The 20,483-nt window shown below is 44.3% G+C and overlaps 1 protein-coding gene and 1 long non-coding RNA gene across 8 annotated transcripts; one reads left to right on the top strand and one right to left on the bottom strand.

Annotated features, from left to right (window-relative positions):
- Positions 1–6,656: 6,656 nt before the first annotated feature.
- LOC106578258 (GATOR2 complex protein WDR24) lies at positions 6,657–13,855 on the top strand. 6 transcript variants are annotated; one of them, XM_014156917.3, is made up of 12 exons: positions 6,657–6,880; positions 7,589–7,757; positions 8,222–8,297; positions 8,642–9,125; positions 9,364–9,541; positions 9,735–10,407; positions 10,965–11,074; positions 11,178–11,299; positions 11,928–12,050; positions 12,236–12,576; positions 12,856–13,040; positions 13,199–13,855. In XM_014156917.3, exons 4-12 carry the CDS (start codon positions 8,645–8,647, stop codon positions 13,365–13,367), a joined length of 2,382 nt encoding a protein of 793 aa, XP_014012392.1. In that variant the 5' UTR covers positions 6,657–6,880; positions 7,589–7,757; positions 8,222–8,297; positions 8,642–8,644; the 3' UTR covers positions 13,368–13,855. The 6 variants fall into 6 exon arrangements, with proteins under 6 accessions (XP_014012392.1, XP_014012391.1, XP_014012394.1 ...); XM_014156916.3 differs by having other exon boundaries at positions 7,589–7,711; XM_014156919.3 differs by having other exon boundaries at positions 7,589–7,711; positions 12,239–12,576.
- A 282-nt stretch (positions 13,856–14,137) lies between these two features.
- LOC106578261 (uncharacterized) lies at positions 14,138–20,200 on the bottom strand. Of its 2 annotated transcripts, XR_001322397.3 has the most exons (4): positions 15,657–20,193; positions 15,373–15,570; positions 15,148–15,243; positions 14,138–14,847 (listed from the first exon to the last, which is right to left on the bottom strand). It is a non-coding gene; the product is annotated as an uncharacterized LOC106578261 (long non-coding RNA). The 2 variants fall into 2 exon arrangements; XR_001322396.3 differs by having other exon boundaries at positions 15,148–15,570; positions 15,657–20,200.
- Between the last annotated feature and the right edge of the window lie 283 nt (positions 20,201–20,483).

Here is a 20,483-nt window from a genome sequence, read left to right on the forward strand (position 1 = left end):
GGCACTGAGCACTACACATTGTGGGTACATGGGGTGAGTTAACCAAACACAGTGCCAGATGCAAAATCAATCCTGTTTAATATCAAAGATTTATTTGCAAGTTACACTATACAAATCTACTGTAGACGTAAAGACAAAATACTATATTGTCATGATGTTGAGGTAGCCTTCTTTCATCAGTCATATTCTCCATAGTTAAAGGCTTAACAAGGTTGTTTGTTGAAGTAAAACAGGGTTTACTTTGTCCTCTGTCTCTTAGCTGGCCTGTCATTGGTCTCTGGGTCTGTCTTATTGCTGAGGCTGCTCTCTAGATTGACGTCCTTCATCAGGGGAAGCTGCAGCTGATTGGCTACAGCCCATGCCCACAAACACAGCTCCACCCTATGGGGCGTCCATTCCTGTTCGCTGTTCACTGAGCGAGATGGAGGAGGCGGGTCAACAAACAACATCAGCATAGACTACAGCACAGGGTTTTCACATCCTCATGTCTCTCACACAAACAAACCAGGAGCAATGGACATGGAGCAATACTACAATGTTGCAGATAGATCATATTTTCACCCACTGAATATGTATCCACAAATGTGCATTCCAGAGCACAGGTTCACACTCTAACCAAGTTGCTATCTCACCTTTGTTAAGTGTTTAACTTAAGTGTTTTACTTTTAAACTCGGACAAAACAGAGATGCTTGTTCTAGGTCCCAAGAAACAAAGAGATCTGTTGAATCTGACAATTAATCTTGATGGTAGTACAGTCGTCTCAAATAAAACTGTGAAGGACCCTGATCTCTCTTTTGACGAACATATCAAGACTGTTTCAAGGACAGCTTTTTTCCATCTATGGAACATTGCAGAAATCTGAAACTTTCTGTCCAAAAAGGATGCAGAAAAATTCATCCATGCTTTTGTCACTTCTAGGTTACACTACTGCAATGCTCTACTTTCCGGCTACCCGGATAAAGCACTAAATAAACTTCAGTTAGTGCTAAACACGGCTGCTAGAATGACTTGACTAGAACCCAAAAATTTGATCATATTACTCCAGTGCTAGCCTCTCTACACTGGCTTCCTGTTAAGGCAAGGGCTGCTTTCAAGGTTGTATTGCTAACCTACAAAGCATTACATGGGCTTGCTCCTACCTGTCGTTCCGATTTGGTTCTGCCGTACATACCTACACATACGCTATGGTCACAAGACGCAGGCCTCCTTACTGTCCCTAGAATTTCTAAGCAAACAGCTGGAGGCAGGGCTTTCTCCTATAGAGCTAAATTTTTATGGAATGGTCTGCCTACCCATGTGAGAGACGCAGACTCGGTCTCAACCTTTAAGTCTTTATTGAAGACTCATCTCTTCAGTAGGGCCTATGATTGAGTGTAGTCTGGCCCAGGAGTGTGAAGGTGAACGGAAAGGCACTGGAGCAATGAACCGCCCATGCTGTCTCTGCCTGGCCGCTGACTTACTGGTGCTCTTCCATGCCGTCCCTAGGAGGGGTGCGTCACTTGAGTGGGTTGAGTCACTGACGTGATCTTCCTGTCGAGGTTGGCGTCCCCCCCCCCTTGGGTTGTGCTGTGGCGGAGATCTTTGTGGGCTATACTCGGCCTTGTCTCAGGATGGTAGGTTGGTGGTTGAAGATATCCCTCTAGTGGTGTGGAGGCTGTGCTTTGGCAAAGTGGGTGGGGTTATGTCCTGCCTGTTTGGTCCTGTCCAGGGGTATCATCGGATGGGGCCACAGTGTCTCCCGACCCCTCCTGTCTCAGCCTCCAGTATTTATGCTGCAGTAGTTTATATGTCGGAGGGCTAGGGTCAGTCTGTTATATCTGGAGTATTTCTCCTGTCTTATCCGGAGTCCTGTGTGAATTTAAGTATGCTCTCTCTAATTCTCTTTCTTTCTCTCTTTCTCTCTCTTTTTTTCTTTCTCTCTCTCGGAGGGCCTGAGCCCTAGGACCATGCCTCAGGACTACCTGGCCTGATGACTCCTTGCTGTCCCCAGACCACCTGGCCGTGCTGCTGCTCCAGTTTCAACTGTTCTGCCTCCGGCTATGGAACCCTGACCTGTTCACCGGACGTGCCACCTGTTCCAGACCTGCTGTTTTCAACTCTCTAGAGACAGCAGGAGCGGTAGAGATACTCTGAATGATCGACTATGAAAAGCCAACTGCCATTTACTCCTGAGGTGCTGACCTGTTGCACCCTTGACAACCGCTGTGATTATTATGATTTACCCTGCTGGTCATGTATGAACATTTGAACATCTTGGCCATGTCCTGTTATAATTTCCACCCAGCACAGCCAGAAGAGGACTGGCCATCCCTCATAGCCTGGTTCCTCTCTAGGTTTCTTCCTAGGTTCTGGCCTTTCTAGGGAGTTTTTCCTAGCCACCGTGCTTCTACACTTGCATTGCTTGTTGTTTGGGGTTTTAGGCTGGGTTTCTGTACAGCACTTTGAGATATCAGCTGATGTAAGAAGGGCTTTATAAATACATTTGATTGATTGATTGATTGATTTGTGTGTGTGAAGCCATCTTGTTCAGATAGAGTGCATAGTGTCTGGCTGTGTACTGGAAGGGCCTCAGTCCAGGGACACTTTCAACAGCCTTGTTGGCCATGAACGCTGCCTGCTCCGGAGCTCCTGGTGCCAAAACAGCTGGAACAAAACGGACTGTCAGCGATAGGCCAAGTTAATGTGGCCCCTGGCCAGATTTCTGATATTTCCTGACTATTAACTACAGGGTAGGGAACCCCGTCTATTAAGGCTGCAGTGTGAGCTCTGTTCAGCTTGCTTAATCCGATTGAGAGCGCCACTGAACCAACTTTGGCGAGGTTACTTTTTTTCTACTCTTGATAAGAAGAAAAAATATCTGCCTTATTTGTAAGTATTAGATAGTGCCTAAAAAAGCATTTTCCACTCCAGACCCCTGCCCTGGCCCTTAGTTGCTGCTGACCTGAGGCGGTGGCTGGGCCCAGGGCTTTGAGAGAGCTGAGTTCTGTGATAGCTGCCTGTATGTCAGGGAGGAAACTGAAGGCCTTTCTGGAGCAGTTCTCCATATCTCCTCACTGTTAGTGGCCACCAGCTGCTGCAGCCACGGGCGGAACTTCCCCCTCTGCAGGGGATAAAGTGCCAAGACATTTCACAACCAGTCAGGGAGCAGGGAGTTTAAAGAGATTCCTCTGCTCATGCAAAGTAAGTAAAGCACAGCTTTATTTATCTTAGTAGGAGATGTTTTCATTTCACATTATTACCTTGAATTTCAGAAACATCGAAAAAATGCCATGCACCACTTACTATTGAGTCAATAAGGCTCTGCATCTATCTGCACTACAGTACTTACAGTGAGAATCCACTCCATCAGTTTCACCAGCTCTGGTTGGGTGATATTTGTAAGGACACACAGCGATGGCTGCATGCAGCTCTTGATACTTGGCTGGAGACAAGTCTCAGACTCAATATCCCATGTTAACTTACATCAATCAAAAAGCATGGCAAATAGTGCTCCATTCATTGCTGTACAGGGTTAATGGTGGGCTGAAACTACCTCAGACCTGGGGAGTCAGCACACACAAGGGAATGTTGTTATTACCCAAAACTCCTGAGGGGGTGCTTTTTCCCCTGACACACACTGCGAGGACTGCCGCTGTCTAAACCTTCATGCATTGGAGAACAGAAACCAGTGTTGACAAGCCTCATTCTCAGTTCAGTACTCTCTGTATTGATATTAATTTTGGCCAAAAATAGCATATTCAATGGATGCCCATGAACTGAAACTGTATGAAAGAACACGAAAAATGTATTCAGCTGCAACTTCAAAGACAGTCATGATGCCAGAATAATAAACATTAGACAAACACTTACCATGTGTGGCTGCAACCTGGTCTCAGAGCATTTCGTATTATTCTGTATGTAAATCCGAGACACTCCATTTAGTATGATATGTTGCATTCGCATCATTCGCCCAACCACCCTACTTTCGCGTTATATGCCTGCCCACCCTACTTTCTTTAAGTAACCATCTGTCTTATGTATGGAGGAGAGATTTGGAAATGGTGGCGAGTAGTGCGGGCGAAATGGAGGAAATGGATAAAAAGTTGGTGAAGCAACAGCTGTGCTGGAATGCAACCAATATTGGTGTCAGTTCGCATAGTATGGAGTGGGAGGATGAGGGTCAAGGACCGTAATGGTCAGTAGTGGAAAAACATAGGAAGAAGAGAGATTGTGATACAGTAAGCAGTGGAGCATCTAGTAAGGAAAGCATAAAGACGGCCAAGGTAGGAAGCAAGAGTATTGATGTGTTAGGGTGGAAAGTGGTGATTGTGTTTGATGAGACCACATGGCCTCATTTACACCCTATCTAACTAACTATTGCCATAGAGAAATAGGTAGGTGAAGTCAAATTAGTTTGGTTCATTGGAAATGGTCAATTGTTCATATGTTGTGGTAGCCAGGCTCAGTAAGAGAAGATTCTGAAAATGGAAAAGCTTAATGGGAAGAATATAAAAGCCATGTTCCTGGTGCTTATGCTAGACTGAGGGGAGTCATCACTGGGGTCCCAATATCTATGTCCGTAGATGATACTAAAGAAAATGTGAAGGGGGGAAGAGTGATTGAGACCAAAAGGTTGATCAGTAGGAAAGAAGGTCAAAGAAGTGAAAGCCTATCAGTGCTGCTGAGGTTTGAGAAGGTTAAGTACAGAGAGGATTCCTTAGTTTCAATGTCAGAGAATTTGTCCCATCTGTATTGCGGTGTTTTAAATGCCAAAGAATGGGACATGTAGCTGTTCAATGTAAAGGAAAGAAAAGATGTGCCAAGTGTGGAGGGGAACATGATTACGGTGAATGTGGGAGCAAAGTGAAGGTTAAGTGTTGTAATTGTGTGGGGGAACATTGTGCATCATTTGGTGAATGCCAGGTGCAAAAAGAGGCTAGAGAGGCTCAGGGATATATAATTAGTCATGCTGTATTGTATGTTGAGCCTGTACGACAGATTGGTGGAACTACAGTGTGGAATGATGGAGCTTCCACGGCTGCTCCTGTACTAAGAGGACCTAATGTCGGTTCTGGGTCATTCCTAGTAAGAGGTGCCTTTTAGAAGACTCTTGTAGACACGGTGTATGGGCTGAAGGATGAAATAAAGGAGCATGGCTTTTAATTTCTTCCCATTAAGCTTTTCCATTTTCAGAATCTTCTCTTACTGAGCCTGGCTACCACAACATATGAACAATTGACCATTTCCAATGAACCAAACTAATTTGACTTCACCTACCTATTTCTCTATGGCAATAGTTAGTTAGATAGGGTGTAAATGAGGCCATGTGGTCTCATCAAACACAATCACCACTTTCCACCCTAACACATCAATACTCTTGCTTCCTACCTTTGGAAACGTTTGGAAACCCAAACGACTCTTTGTCGGAATCCTGGGATGCTTCAAGAATTCTGGAAACTTTGGTGACAGAGGCAGCCATAAGGCAGCCACTTATGGCAGCCACAGAGGCAGCCATAAGACTGAGCCACGAGAGAAAAGCATTTGAGGAGGACCGCGCCACATTGCTCAAACATCAGTTTTTAATCTGGTTGGATGGCAGACAGAACTCTTCAAAGGCGGGCTTAACAAAGGTGATGTATTGTGTTAGCACCTGCTCCAGGTCCCTTCCTTTAATTTCATGATTAATGTATTTATTTTATTTAAGATTTTTAGAAACAAATTATCTTACTGTCGACTCTATAGGACCAAAAAATATTGCGTTAAAGGACAAGGTTTACCCTACGACAGCTTATTACTGCGCAAAAACCAAAGGCTTTCCCCAGGAAATATCAGTTCTTATTTAGTGTAAAATGTGGATTCCAGAAGTCTTTAAAACACCAAATATGGATCCTGAAAGGGAATTTTATGCATTTTAAACACTTTTTGTCAGTGGATGTAGATGTTTTTGCCATGTCCCCAGGTGTTATTTATTTATTTTATTTTAATTTCACCTTTATTTAACCAGGTAGGCCAGTTGAGAACAAGTTCTCATTTACAACTGCGACCTGACCAAGATAGAGCAAAGCAGTGCGACACAAACAGCAGAGTTACACATGGGATAAACAAACGTACATTCAATAACACAATAGAAAAGTCTATATACAGTGTGTGCAAATGTTGTAAGATTAGGGAGCAGCACGTAGACTTCGGTATAAGCCTTAAAATAATAAAATGTTTCTTCATTATTTAATAGTGATAGTTAAAGTATCTTTCATCAATATTTTTTTTTTCATGATTAATGCATTTATTTTATTTTATTTAAGATTTTCTGTTTGTCCCTGATACCACGTTCCACCCTGTTAGTTTGTTGTAATTCTCCATTGAAGAAAACAACCACTTCCTACAATGATACCATATTCAGGAAGTGTCATAATTTCTTTGGTGGGAAAACAATTGTGCGAAGCTAAATAAATATAAACACTCAGTTGTATCTATTTGTCATGTTTCATGTTGTTCGTCTGTATGTCCCACTCATACATTTCCACCCTACTATTCTAAATTATTGAGAAAAACATAATAAAATACAAAAAATGTAAATATGTTTGATAGAGAAGGTAAGATCCGGTTCAAGTGTTCACCATTATGCTAGCTCAATCTTGCTCACTCACAGAGCCATGGCTAATTTATTGATTGGTCGTACATTCCAGCACAGTACGTGGCGGCATGCACTTAAACGATTGTTTGTGGACCGCCATGATATCGAAGAAGAAGAAGAAAATGAAAACGTGATGATGAGTGAATTCCTTTTAGAGCATGTACTTCCGTTTTGTAATGCTTGTTTTTTGTTAAATTCATGTGAATGACACTTATAACTTCCGGTTCTCCAGTGCCGTGAATTATTTGTTGTTGTTTAGAAGCAAGGTAAGTCCTACAAAATTAGGGCCAATTATTGTGTGCTGAGAACATTTATGTAGAGAAATAACAGTAAATATCTCGTCACGCTAATGTTCTGAACCTGCTAGTGAAAGATTTAGCAACATTGGTTATCTGACTGTGATGTTGCAACTAGTTACTTTAACAAGCCAGCTACCTAGATTTGTATCTGGCTCCCAGGTGATTTCTACCTGCAAATTAGAAGACAAATGTTCGATATTGATGTGCACTCATTGGCTGTGTGTCTGTCATGTTGTGTTTGGTGTAAGGTAATTCTGAGAACATAAACACCAAAATTTGCATGACAGCCACCCTAGCCAGATGCTAGCTAGCTTAGCTCTATTTATATTAATACTTCAAATGACAATCAACGTCCCTTAACATTGCATAGTTTAGTGGCTACATTGTTTTAAGCAATTTGTGTATCTCAGGTTTATGCATCTTGATTTTAGGTAGAACTGGAATTATCACAAGGTTAACAGGCCATGTTTATGTTGTTAAACTCATGCTCACCCCTATCCGACCTGACCATAGGTCATGGACTGTGGTCATGCTAATGTCATCATCAACAATTACTCTAGGCTTAGGGACCCAAATGACAAAGTATAGTGTGTGTTTCCAGACTGTCCAGGATAATTAGCTTTAGTATGGAGTAAAGCTGCATAAACCATAACAAGGCTCTCCCTCCTCTTTCAGCACCTTAGTGTGTCATTCTTTGCTGTGGTCCAACCTCAACCAGGGCCCCTCTGTTATAATCACTCTGGACTCTGGAGAGCTGGGAGCATTAAGCAGTCTGCCATTCACCTCTGGAAAATGGAGGTGAATATTCTCTTAAGCCATTTTATAGAAGACTATTGGGTTGTAGGTAAGCTGTTTTACTATAACTTAATGTGAATGTTCAATCTGGTTGCAATATTTGATGTATCAGTGTAGCTACTCTTGAGAGAACTTTGATCTTGAAGAGTTGCTATGACAGTCAAGCTTTTTGCTCCAGCTTGGACATCAACACCTGAACAGGAAGGAACATTGTCTTAGTAGAGACTGGTTAGGCCTTGGTTCTATCAGGTCGTGGCTGGCTGGTTGGAGCAAAAACCTACAGACACTTAAGTGGGTTACCTTTCTCAGCTCTACAACATGAACATAAGTGTGGATAATTGTTGAAGTGGATGATTTATTAATTCCATTTTTGTACTTTTTACATTTGTGTATATTGTTAGATATTACTACAGTGTTTGAGCTAGGAACACAAGCATTTTGCTACACCCGCAATAACATCTGCTAAATGTGTATGTGACCAATACAAAGTGATGATAATGTCCCTTTTCTCAGGTAACCTCTGACAGGACTGTATGAGGAGGCCTCCGTGTTTCTTTAGAGGCAGAGAAGACCACCGCTGCTATTTGAAGTAAGTCCATTGGAATTAATTAGAGAGAGATTAGAGGGTCATATAAATATGTGACAGACCACTGCCAGCAGCACGGCTCAAGTACCAAACTGAGCTCACCTCATAGGTGTAGTGCCATCTTCTGGTGGAACTAGGGGCATTCTTTTAGAATTTCCCAATAAGCTAGAATGACTTTGTCCATGTATTAGAAATGTGGTGGTTGTTGAATGCTGTTCTGACTTTGCCATTGAAAAACAGTTATTTGGAATCTGCATAATCAATTTTTGTTTGCTTGTTGTGTACCTCTGCTGCTTTGAGTCTAGCACCTTTCCTGAACCAAACCACCTTTCTATGTCCCCAACCAGGCCATGGAGAAGATGTCTCGGGTCACTACGGCCCTAGGCAGCAGCGCCATCAGCGGGCGCACCATGTTCTGCCACCTGGACGCGCCCGCCAACGCCATCAGTGTGTGCCGCGATGCCACGCAGGTGGTGGTGGCCGGCCGCAATATCTTCAAGATCTACGGCCTGGAGGAGGAGCAGTTTGTGGAGAAGCTCAACCTGCGCGTGGGCCGCAAGCCCTCGCTCAACTTCAGCTGCGCCGACGTCATGTGGCACCAGATGGAGGAGAACCTGCTGGCCACGGCTGCCACCAACGGGGCAGTAGTCACCTGGAACCTGGGCAAACCGTCGCGCAACAAGCAGGACCAGCTGTTCACAGAGCACAAGCGCACAGTCAATAAGGTGTGCTTCCACCCCACCGAAGTCTACATGCTGCTTAGTGGCTCCCAGGACGGCTACATGAAGTGCTTCGACCTGCGCAAGAAAGAGTCTGTCAGCACCTTCTCAGGTATGTGTGTGTGGGGACTCTTTGCACTCTGAGGTTTAACACAGGAGTAACACCTTCAAAATACCTACCTGCTTATGTCCAGGAATGCCTCTGGGCTACAAAACAAACAGCATCTTATTTGTTACTACTGTCTTAAATGACATTTTTCAGACAGTATCTTAAACCGCACGTTTTGACATATGACATGGGAATGAACCTGGCCTGAGGACTTTTTTTTTTCCTATTTTATTTCTCTCAGGTCAGTCAGAGAGTGTAAGAGATGTTCAGTTTAGCATGAAGGATTACTTTACTTTCGCTGCTTCCTTTGAGAACGGTAATGTTCAGCTGTGGGACATACGGAGGCCAGACCGGTATGAGAGGATGTTCACAGCCCACACCGGACCTGTGTTTTGCTGTGACTGGCACCCTGATGACAGGTAGGGAGAGACTTTAGAGAAAATTTAGTGAAAGACATGTCAATACATGTTGAAAAAACATTGATGTTTGCATTGGTTGACCATTAATCTAAAGTGAATTTTCTTTAGATGCAGTAATCATTCTTGCTTACAGTGTGGCTGTTAATTCACTTAAATGATTGTGCATTGCTAATGTATTGGTCTCTGTCTGCAGGGGCTGGCTGGCCACTGGTGGCCGGGACAAGATGGTGAAGGTGTGGGACATGACCACCAACCGGGCCAAGGAGATCTATTGTGTCCAGACTATCGCCTCGGTGGCCCGGGTCAAGTGGCGTCCTGAGAGGAAGTGGCACCTGGCCACCTGCTCCATGATGGTGGACCACAACATCTATGTGTGGGACATCCGGAGGCCCTTCATCCCCTTTGCCACCTTCGAGGAGCACAAGGACGTGACCACAGGTATTGTGTGGCGCCACCAGCACGACCCCTACTTCCTACTGTCAGGTTCCAAGGACAGCACGCTCTACCAGCACATGTTCAAGGATGCCAGCCGGCCTGTGGACCGGGCCAACCCTGAGGGACTGTGCTTCGGCCTGTTTGGCGACCTGGCCTTCGCTGCCAAGGAGAGCCTCATCAGTTGCGACGCCAACAGGAAGCCGTACCCGGGTGGTGACCGCCGCTACCCCATCTTCTTCTTCAAAAAGCCCGACCTGACAGAGCAGTTTGCCCACGTCTCCAGCGCCCTCAGTGTGTTTGAGTCGTCTTTGGAGTGCAGGCGCATGGACTGGTTTGTCAAGACGGCACGCCTCTACCTCCTCAGCGGCAAACCCTTTGCCGAGTTGTGTGACCACAATGCCAAGATGGCCAAGGAGCTCAACAGACCTCAGGTCAGTCAGACTGCCCTTAAGAGATGAGCTGCATTCATTGGGGGGAATAATATATACACTACCATTCAAAAGTTTGGGTCACTTAGAAATGTCCTTGTTTTTGAAAGAAAAGCAAAAGAAATTGTCCATTAAAATATCATCAAATAGATCAGAAATACAGTGTAGACATTGTTAATGTTGTAAAGGACTATTGTAGCTGGAAATGGCTGATTTTTATGGAATATCTACATGGGTGTACCATCAGCAACCATCACTCCTGTGTTCCAATGGCACGTTGTGTTAGCTAATCCAAGTTTATAATTTTAAAAGGCTAACACAACGTGCTACAATAATTATTTACAACATTAACAATGTCTACATTGTGTTCCTGATCAATTTGATGTTATTTTAAAGGACAAAAAATTAGCTTTTCTTTCAAAAACAAGGACATTTCTAAGTGACCCCAAACTTTTGAACGGTGGTGTATATCTAATTCAACATTTGAGGAACTAAGTCGAGTTTTGATGATCAATAGCAAACCTCTTTCATATCCCCCCCCCCCCCCCCCCCACTTGAAGGTTTCCACTACATGGACGATGCTTCGGATCATGTTCTCAGACCCAGCGAACCTCTCAACGCCGGGTCCAAATCACATTGGCAAACTGGGCACCCTTCCTTTAATGAACAGGTACTTCCCACATGCTTCACATAAACGCATAGGCTGTACAATTGTGTGGACAAACTAAAGACTTAAAAGTAAAATCTTTAATCCTTTTTTTTGTCTGCCCTAGTTTCAGTATGAAGGAGATGGGCATGGGGACGGAGAGCAGGCTGGACCGCAGTAAAGGAGAGAGCAGACAGGACAACATTCACCTAGAGCTTGGGAACTCCCTAATCAACAGCAACAACGATGGTGAGTGAGCTCTAAACTCAAGCTGCTCCCACTTCACTGAAGAAATTAATAAACATAAACAGTGTACAAAACATTAGGAACACCTGCCTAATATTGAGTTGCACCCCTCTTTTCCCTCAGAACGGCCTCAATTTGTCAGGGCATGGACTCTTCAAGGTGTTGAAAGTGTTCCACAAGAATGCTGGCCCATGTTGACTCCAATGCTTTTCACAGTTGTGTCAAGTTGGCTGGATGTCCTTTGGGTGGTGGACCATTTTTTTTATACACACAGGAAACTGTTGAGCGTGAAACCCAGCAGTGTTCTTGACACACACAAACCGGCGCCCCTAGCACCTCCTACCATACCCCGTTCAAAGGCACTTAAATATTTTGTCTTGCCCATTCACTCTCTGAATGGCACACATACACAATCCATGTCTCAAGGCTTAAAAAACCTGCCTCCAACCCTTCGACACTGATTGAAGTGGATTTAACAAGTGACGTCAATAGCTTTCACCTCGATTCACCTGGTCAGTCTATCATGGAAAGAGTAGGTGTACCTAATGTTTTGTACATTCAGTGTAGGTGGTTCTTGTGAACTACATTTAGTAACATGTGACTTACTATGCTAGATGAGTAAAAAATATAGATATTTGTCCCACTGCAGAGAATGAAGAGACAGAGGGAAGTGAGGGCCAGGCGGAGTACATGTTTGGTGATGCTGAGCTGGACGACGATGACCTTTACTCTATGGAGCACGACAACCAGGCCGGTGAGTCTCTGACCCCTATATAGGTCCTATACATTCAACACTGACAACTTGGATGTAGCCACTAGCCACCACTAACCTTACATGTCTATTGTCATAAAAAATGTAAGTTACAGCCATGATTGAGGGCTGGACTATGATCTACCCCAAGTACTTTCTGAGCATGTTCTTCTCTCTGGTGTTTTCAGCAGAAGAGCAGGAGTACACGCTCCCCCAGGAGGCCTTCCCACTGCGCCACGAGATCATGGATAACCCGTTGGCGCCGGAGCACCTGCAGCAGGACAAGGCCGACTCGCCGCATGCCAGCGGAAATGAGGCAGAGGTCATGTGCTTGACGCCCATCGAGTCCTTCTCCCTGATCTCAATCTCCCAGCCACTGTTCAGTCCCCACCTTCCTGCCCACTTCTTCTGCCCTGTGGTCAGGGAGATGCTGAGCCATTATGCCGAGCAGGGCGATGTGCAGATGGCTGTCTCGGTGCTCATCGTCCTGGGAGACCGCATCCGCAAGGAGATTGACGACCTCACTCAGGTCAGAGCTAGGGATATAAGTTGTCATAGTGTTCTATAACACTATAATAATGTTAATCTATGGTCGGTTCCTGAAGTAGAATCCAGATTCTATGATTATGCGTTGCATAACATTTATTGGGATGCTCTTGAGAATTCTATTTGAACGATTTAACATGGCTGATTGCTTGATAGAAAAAGTTATGATGGAGAGTAGTCTTGGTAATCTGAATATTCTCCAAGCTGGCAAATATGTTGTTCATTTCGGCATGTTCTAATAATAGAGGTGACCCTATTTCAGGAGCACTGGTACATGTCCTACATTGACTTGCTGCAGCGTTTCGAGCTGTGGAACGTGTCCAACGAGGTCATCAAGCTGAGCACGTGCAGCGCCATCACCTGTCTGAACCAGACATCCACCACTCTGCATGTCAACTGCAGCAACTGCAAACGGCCCATGAGCAACAGGGGCTGGCTCTGTGACAGGTATAACTTAAAACCATAACGTATAACTTTGACCCACCTGACACAGTAAAGGGAAGGGTTAATAACCTATTAGAAACAATATAGAGCTCAAAGTCAAGAGAACATTTGGAAGTTAGACCAATATGTCTTACCACTCGACATCTTTGCCCATTCTCCAGATGCCACCAGTGTGCCAGCGTTTGTGCCGTGTGCCACCACGTGGTGAAGGGGCTGTTCGTGTGGTGCCAGGGCTGCAGTCACGGCGGGCACTTGGAGCACGTGAAGAACTGGCTAAAGAGCAGTTCCCACTGCCCGGCCGGCTGCGGTCACCTGTGTGAGTACACCTGACCCTCCGCTCCACCCTTGCCCAGCTTGCTCTCTGTGTGAGGGAGCACCACACCTCAGTGCCTGGCTCACCCTGGCCTGGGTCTCACACTCCAGGCTGGCGTCTCCTGAGACTGGGGTCCACAAGGGTCTGGCCATGGTAGCAAAATGGCTACTATTGGAAGACAGGTGGGTAAGACTGGAGTCCAATCCACAGAACCAGTCTGAGAGGAGGACATGTATGGAGCACTGTTAAAAGTTTGATGGGCCCCTGCCCTACTCAGTGCTCACCTTGACAATGACAGAAACTTGAAGTTAAGTGAAAACAATCATTTGTGAAAATATGTATACATGTGTGTATGTATATGTGTACATATATATATGCTGAAATGGCCTTTTATTTGTAATTTCTTCAATGTATTGCTCAGCTGGTCTTGTCTCTCACACACACAGCTGGGCAGACCTCCATGTTCAGCAGTGTTTTCTATGGCAATAAAACATTTTAGACCGAAGCTCCGCTGTCTCTGTACCATTAACCATGTGAACTCGTATTACCGCTGTCAGTGACCTTTTGAATGGGACACATTGCCATAACAATTATTATGGAACTAATATTTTAAAAGGAATAAGTTACACTATATTAGACAGGTTAAATTGTGTTTACATCTTATTCATTAATAAGACTTGTGTAACTTTCATACTAAAATGTTGAGAAATTACTTTTTGTTAGGGATGAATAATAGCCTGGAAAGTTAAAATGTGCATTAGATTTGGTCATTGAATAGGTTCACTGACACGATGCAAAACATGGATTTATTGAGCTTATGATTACACACCCACACAGAACACTACATTCACTGTGGTCATGCTTAAAGAAAGATGTAAACATCAATCACAATAAAATGGGAAGTTTGTGTGGTTCAGAGAGAAATATCCCAGAAGAGACAAGTAACATAGGCGTAGTGAAAGATTAACACTGGAGGTTACGGACATTGTTTTCCTCTTTTGGGATTTTCTGTCCCAGACATTACATTCAGAAGGATGACACTTCCTAACATGAAACAGAATACATTAAGATATCTTAATTTAAAGACCACAACTGATTTTAGGGGATATCAAAAATGAATTTACATTTCTCTTCCTGTCAAAGATCAGGTTAGTTAGAAACATAAGTGATCTTTAATTTGTTTGGCTGCGTCACTGATCACAGCATGTGCATTCAGACAGACCCCTTCCCTTTTTCGACATTTTGTTAAGTTACAGCTTAATTCTAAAATATTTTTTTCCTCCCATCTACACACAATACCTCAATGACAAAGCGAAAACAGGTTTTTAGAAATAAATAAAAAATACCTTTTATAGAAGTATTCAGATCCTTTGCTATGAGACTTGAAATTGAGCTCCGGTGCATCCTGTTTTCATTGATCATCTTTGACATGCTTCAAGAACTTGATTGGAGTCAATTCAATTGTTTGGACATGATTTGGAAAGGCGCACACCTGTCCTACAGTACCAGTCAAAAGGTTAGACACACCTACTCATTCCAGGGTTTCTTTTTTAAACTATTTTCTACATTGTATAATAAAAGACATCAACTATGAAATAACACACATGGAATCATGTAGTAACCAAAAAAGTGTTATTAAACAGAGTAGCTAATCTTGGCATTCTCTCAACCAGCTTCATGAGGTAGTGAAGCCAGACCCTGGCTCTCTGCAGGTGAGAAATGTGTCATTACACACCTCATGATTGAGTAGTTGGACATAGATTGTTGTGGTTGTATTCATTAACTGAAGATACTCACTTTACATTGGCATTATGGGCCAGCAGGAACTTAACCATCTGCTGATGCAGTGGAGCAGGGCTGTCCAGCCTTGAGTCTTCAGCTCCAACTCAGCACCTTGTTTTTGGGAGAAATCTTTCCATAATGTACAACACCACCACCCATTACACTAACGTTCAACCTAAACTTGAGGTTAATTTGCGTTACAAATTAAAACAATATTTGATTCAGAGAAGTAAATCTGACCTGCATTAGGAAGTATCCAGGGTTTTCATTCCCACAGCTCGCTGCCAGCATAAGGGGTGTCAGGCCTTTGCCAGTGGTGGCATTGCCCTTCACTTCAGCTTCCAGCAAGAGATTAGCAATGTTGACATGCCCAATCTATGAAGCATACATCAGCGGAGTCCAGCTACCAATGTTCTTTAATCCACGTTCACCTCCCCTCTAAAAAGACATAGTATCACATTACTATCAATGAATGTTGTGAGAAGCATCTCTCACACCAAATTCAACATTGATGAGGTACTCACTTTTTAATACACTGATGCTACATCATACTGGCTAATGTAGCAGGCAGTGTGGTGGTGGAGTGGTACATCCAATTCCTCAGGTCGTACTAAAGTGTTAATGTCCCCTAGCCACAGGGAGAGGCTGACACCAAACTGCTCCGATTCACTCGCATCATCGCTCTAGTCCGACATTCTTACCCCAGCACAGAGCTGCAATCTGCACACAGGTGCCCAAATAAGAAAGAAAGCAGTGGAGAAATTGTTTCTAGCTAGCCAACTTTAGCCTGGTCCCATACTGTATGTGCTGTAACCAACTCTTCTGTAGCTAGCTTACAAAACAGGCCAAGCTAATTTGTTGCGCCCTTTTTAGGGGATGGGACTAAACGCTACCAACTAGCTAGCTATTTGCAATAAGATACCGACCCCACCGTTACGCTTGTTTAAAGTGAGCTGCACTGGGGTCTGAACACAATCATGGTTACATTAAGACACTGTGGAGCCAGCGCGAGATATTGGTCGGAAAACATACCTCAATGCAGGGATGGGATATGCCACTGTACTCCAAATTGTACCTTTATCCACACTGCTCCGTTGAGAAGATTGAAATACTGCTAGTTTTCCCAGAAAACTGCCCTTTTCTTCTAGCTAGCTAGCAGTAGTCACCGTAGCCATTTTTGGAATGGCACGTGGCATTGGAACTGAGGAACTGATCCAGGGCGAGGGATCCTAAGAGGCTCCCTGTGAGTAGACAGAGGCAATAGAGAGTGATAAAAATGAACATGTATTTCAGTAAGGTTGGCTTCTTAGTGTTCATAGCCATGGTTATCAACTGTAACACAGAAATGGAAAGGAAATCACAGAAAATAGATATAGTGGTAGCCGCCACAGAGAAGTATTTAGCTGTACGAGATTTTACTGCAGAAGAGTTACAAGGTGTGTTGAATGATAGTGTCCCATCCTCCCAGGCAGCCAGCCTGGTGTAGGATCAAATAGGGCCAAGTAGTGGAATAGTGGTGAGGTTTTAATGGGTGTCATGTTAGTTGGTAGGGCAATTTTTCTTCCCTATCCTTTTTCCCTTCCCTTTGTGTCACAAAGTGTAATGATTTCACATTCTAGAACAGTAGGCGAAAACAAGTGGCGTAACGGGGAAGTTTTGTTAAGAGCCCTGACACTCAATCGAAACATTAAAACGTGTTGCTTGCGGTACGGTTTTGGAAGCATGAGGACCTTATCTTTCATATCAGCTAAAAGAATATATATGGTTAAATTGATGCACACCTTGATAGGGTTAGTGTTCCCACAGGGCCATATCTCCATGTTACAGCGCTTGTTTATGGAAGACAAGAGGCAGCCACCTGTGCTATTTAACTATTTAGCATGCTCCGAACACCTGTTTGTAAGTGTAATTCGGAAAGTGTAGCGGAAGTGTAGCTTTGTCGGATGGAAGTACCCATAGCAGTATGGATCTATGCAAAACTGCTACAGTAAGTATAATTTTTCGCTGATTAAAGATAAGTGCCATATATTTCGAAAGCCATATCACAAGCAATGATTTATTGAGGTTTCTAAACTTTAAAACACAGCGTTGGGAATGAAGTTCACATGAGGTTGTCGTGGGTGAAGATAGTGGCTGAAAACTGTAGGGAGAAGGCCGCCTAGAGTTTGAGAGCTACGTGGGGGGGTGTTACGCCATTGGCAAAAACGCTTGGCTAGATAAGAGAAATAGATTAATAGTTGTTTGGCAAAAAAAAGACACGTGCACAACTATAGGGCAAAACAGACTGTTGGCTTAGTTGACAACATGTAAACTATATTTTGTCTCCAATGTTTATTGACAACAAATACATCAGCCAAAACACCTCAAAACAATACATTGTATCAAGAACAAGATGAAAGGAGTAATTTACGATTACCCACATGGCAGTTTCTTGTCATTGTTCGTAGCTATCTGGCCATCCAGAAATCACAACAACAACGGACTTCTGACCCATTGAAGCATGCTCGTGACGTTTTCACCTAACCCATCTATAGGGAGACCGGCCTCACACTCCAGTACAGTAGGTGGCGGTGTATGCACCGTTCAGTTGGATATGATCTGCCAATATAAATTTAAAGAAGGAGGAGGAGCTGATTGGGAGCTTGTAACAGTAAACATGGATCGAAAGGGTCTTAGCCAGAAAAAAATGATTGAGGATGAAAATGGCATCTAAGAATGAGATATGTAGAAGTGCAATATTATCATAAGGAGATATATACTTGGAATACAGAAGAGGAATGGAGGGAAAAAGAGGCAGAGGAGGTCAAAGAGAGAGTGGGAGGAAGATGGTATGTCAAAGAAGAATGTTAGAAAGTGTAAGCAGAGTGAGTCGTACGCTGGATTGAGATCTGGAGGAGAAATGGAAGTGAGTGAGGGCGAATTATCGGAGGTGGCAGCTGTGTTAATCCTTGGAGCATGAGGTTTGCATCGATGGTCAGGATAAAGATGAGTCTGTGACAGTAGGAGTGACATTTTTGAAGGTGGGCTACTGCCTTTTGGCTGATCCATTTGTGGTTTCAGGGTGGGTGAAAACGGAGTTGGGTGCTGTGGAATCGCTGAAGGTAACCCAAAGTGGTCTTGTGATGATTGTTTGTGCTTCTGCTGGTCAGAGGGAGTAGGTGCTTCGCGCCAAACGAATTGGAACAAGAGATGTGACTTGTTTTGCTCTCAAGAAAAGGGCACCATTGAAAGGAGTGATTACTGGGTTAGCGGTAAATGTGAAAGTGCTGTTTCCTAGATTCCTGGTGTTTGTGATGCTCATCGTTTAGTGCAACGCAGACAGGGTGGCGTGAATGGTGAAACAGAAAAGTCATTGTCTGTTCTTTTGAGTCCCAAGGAGTCCGGAAAGCACTGACCGATACAGTCTGGCCACGACCAGATCAAAGACAGTATAATATGAAGATAGGCTAAAAATTGCGTATCCAATAGAAATCCCCCATCACACTTGTAGGCAACGTTGGCTAGCTAAGCTCATGCTTAGAAACGATAAGGGTGCAACTCGGGCCTGCAATTCGGGACATTCCTGCATGTGGAAGCACTCTTTTATACTTCTATTGGAATTGCGGGCACTGTTTCCCCGCAGATCTGTTAAAGGCATTTGGAAGGGCAGGAGCGAAGGACACTGTGCTAGCTTAACCAGCTAGTCCTAAGGAGGACTCCGGTACACTGCAGATGGGGCAACAAGTGTGCTAACTAGTGTTGGGTTATATTTCGTTAAACTAGATGTGTTGCATAGCATATGAATACATTAATGTTAAACATAACAGGTTTGTATTGCATTAACATAGAATAGACGTGACTAACTGGAGGGTTGCTGGGCAGCTAGGGTGTAGGCTGAGTAGACCCGTGACACACACACACACTGCCTGGTTGTGGAACCACTCAAGGACATGTGTACGTGAGGGACTGGTAGAATGGAAGATAGCTGTAGCACAAAAGCAGAAACTGTCCTAACTGTAGCATAAAAACAGACACTGTCCTTGGGTGTATGACTCTCGGGTACACACACGAAGATAAGCTAGAAGACAACTATGCTTGGCAACAGTGATGCGCCAGGAGGCTGGGACCAGCCTGTGCGCCTACGATAGGCTGAGTAAGTCTAAACCACACTCAGCCTCTAGTCTGACAGGCCCGCTCCGAGCGGGAACTATCTCTGTCCGAGTATTTTAAAGAAGAACTTTGTGTTTGAACAGTTAGTTCTCTGTTTTGCCCTGCGTAGTGTCACAGTGAGCCCGTATATACGAACATCAAACTTACCATTTATAAATCATTGCATTAATTAAAATACAAAGAAACAGAAGTTGCTCTGTGCTGACTGTTTTTGTTCTAATACCAGATTCGAATTGACGCAACCTAACACTAGCAAGCAGTGTCGCTCCCACCTGCTATGTTTTTTAATTATTATTATTACATTTTACCTTTATTTAACTAGGCAAGTCAGTTAAGAAAAAACTCTTATTTACAATGACAGCCTAATGGGGAACAGTGGGTTAACAGCCTTGTTCAGGGGCAGAACGACAGATTTTGTTTTACCTTGTCAGCTCGGGGATTCGATCCAGCAACCTTTCGGTTACTGGCCCAACGCTCTAACCACCAGGCCACCTGCCACCACTATGTACCTGAGTAGCTAGTAGTAGCTGTCATTCGCCCCCACATGTTCAGGCAGGGTTTTCTCCGGTACACAGCAGGCGGGAGGAAATGTGTCGCTAACTAGGATGTGGGGGTGACCGGTAGACAGTGTCCTTTGTCCCTGTCGGGCACGGTTTTCTCGGGTACACAGCAGGCGGGAGGAGAGGGCGACACTGTGTGCAGCTAGCACAAGATGTCACTAACTAGCAAACTAGCTAGTTAGCTAGCACACGGTGTCGTCCCAGCGTCCCGCCTGCTGTGCTAGTGGGAGGCGGGGCTACCGGTAGATGTGTCCCTTGCCTTTATTTCCGTAGTACTCTGCGGAAAAGTGAGGGCAGGTGTTCGGCAGGCGGTAGCGAAGCATACTGTCTACCGGGAGGCGGGGGTGAAAGAACTCATAATACTTTATTTTCCCTTTTTGACCCACATTCAAAAGTGGCACACAAGCATGAAGATGGTGGGGGGGGGGGGGGGGGGGGGGGGCGTTCATGCATGAACCAGTGGGATGCTCGGGGGGGACGTTCAGGAATGCCCACATGCAGGAACGCCCCGAATTGCGAGCTGCAGTTACACACTATTGGTAGAAACACGTCATCGGGACTAACGGTCCTCTAGCGCCGTCAAATCAAAAGCACTCCTATAAAGTTGTTTTTGACTAAAATGAAAAAGTGCCAGTTTCACAA

Source organism: Salmo salar, chromosome 19, assembly GCF_965601325.2.
Source record: "Salmo salar chromosome 19, fSalSal1, whole genome shotgun sequence".
NCBI classification, from domain to species: Eukaryota; Metazoa; Chordata; class Actinopteri; order Salmoniformes; family Salmonidae; genus Salmo; species Salmo salar.

Excerpts from the sequence above, each read along its gene's own strand:
- LOC106578258 (XM_014156917.3), top strand. The coding sequence starts at position 8,645 with ATGGAGAAGATGTCTCGGGTCACTACGGCCCTAGGCAGCAGCGCCATC. Across the intron at positions 9,126-9,363 it reads GTCTGTCAGCACCTTCTCAG|GTCAGTCAGAGAGTGTAAGA; the intron begins GTATGTGTGTGT and ends TATTTCTCTCAG. Across the intron at positions 12,577-12,855 it reads AGATTGACGACCTCACTCAG|GAGCACTGGTACATGTCCTA; the intron begins GTCAGAGCTAGG and ends ACCCTATTTCAG.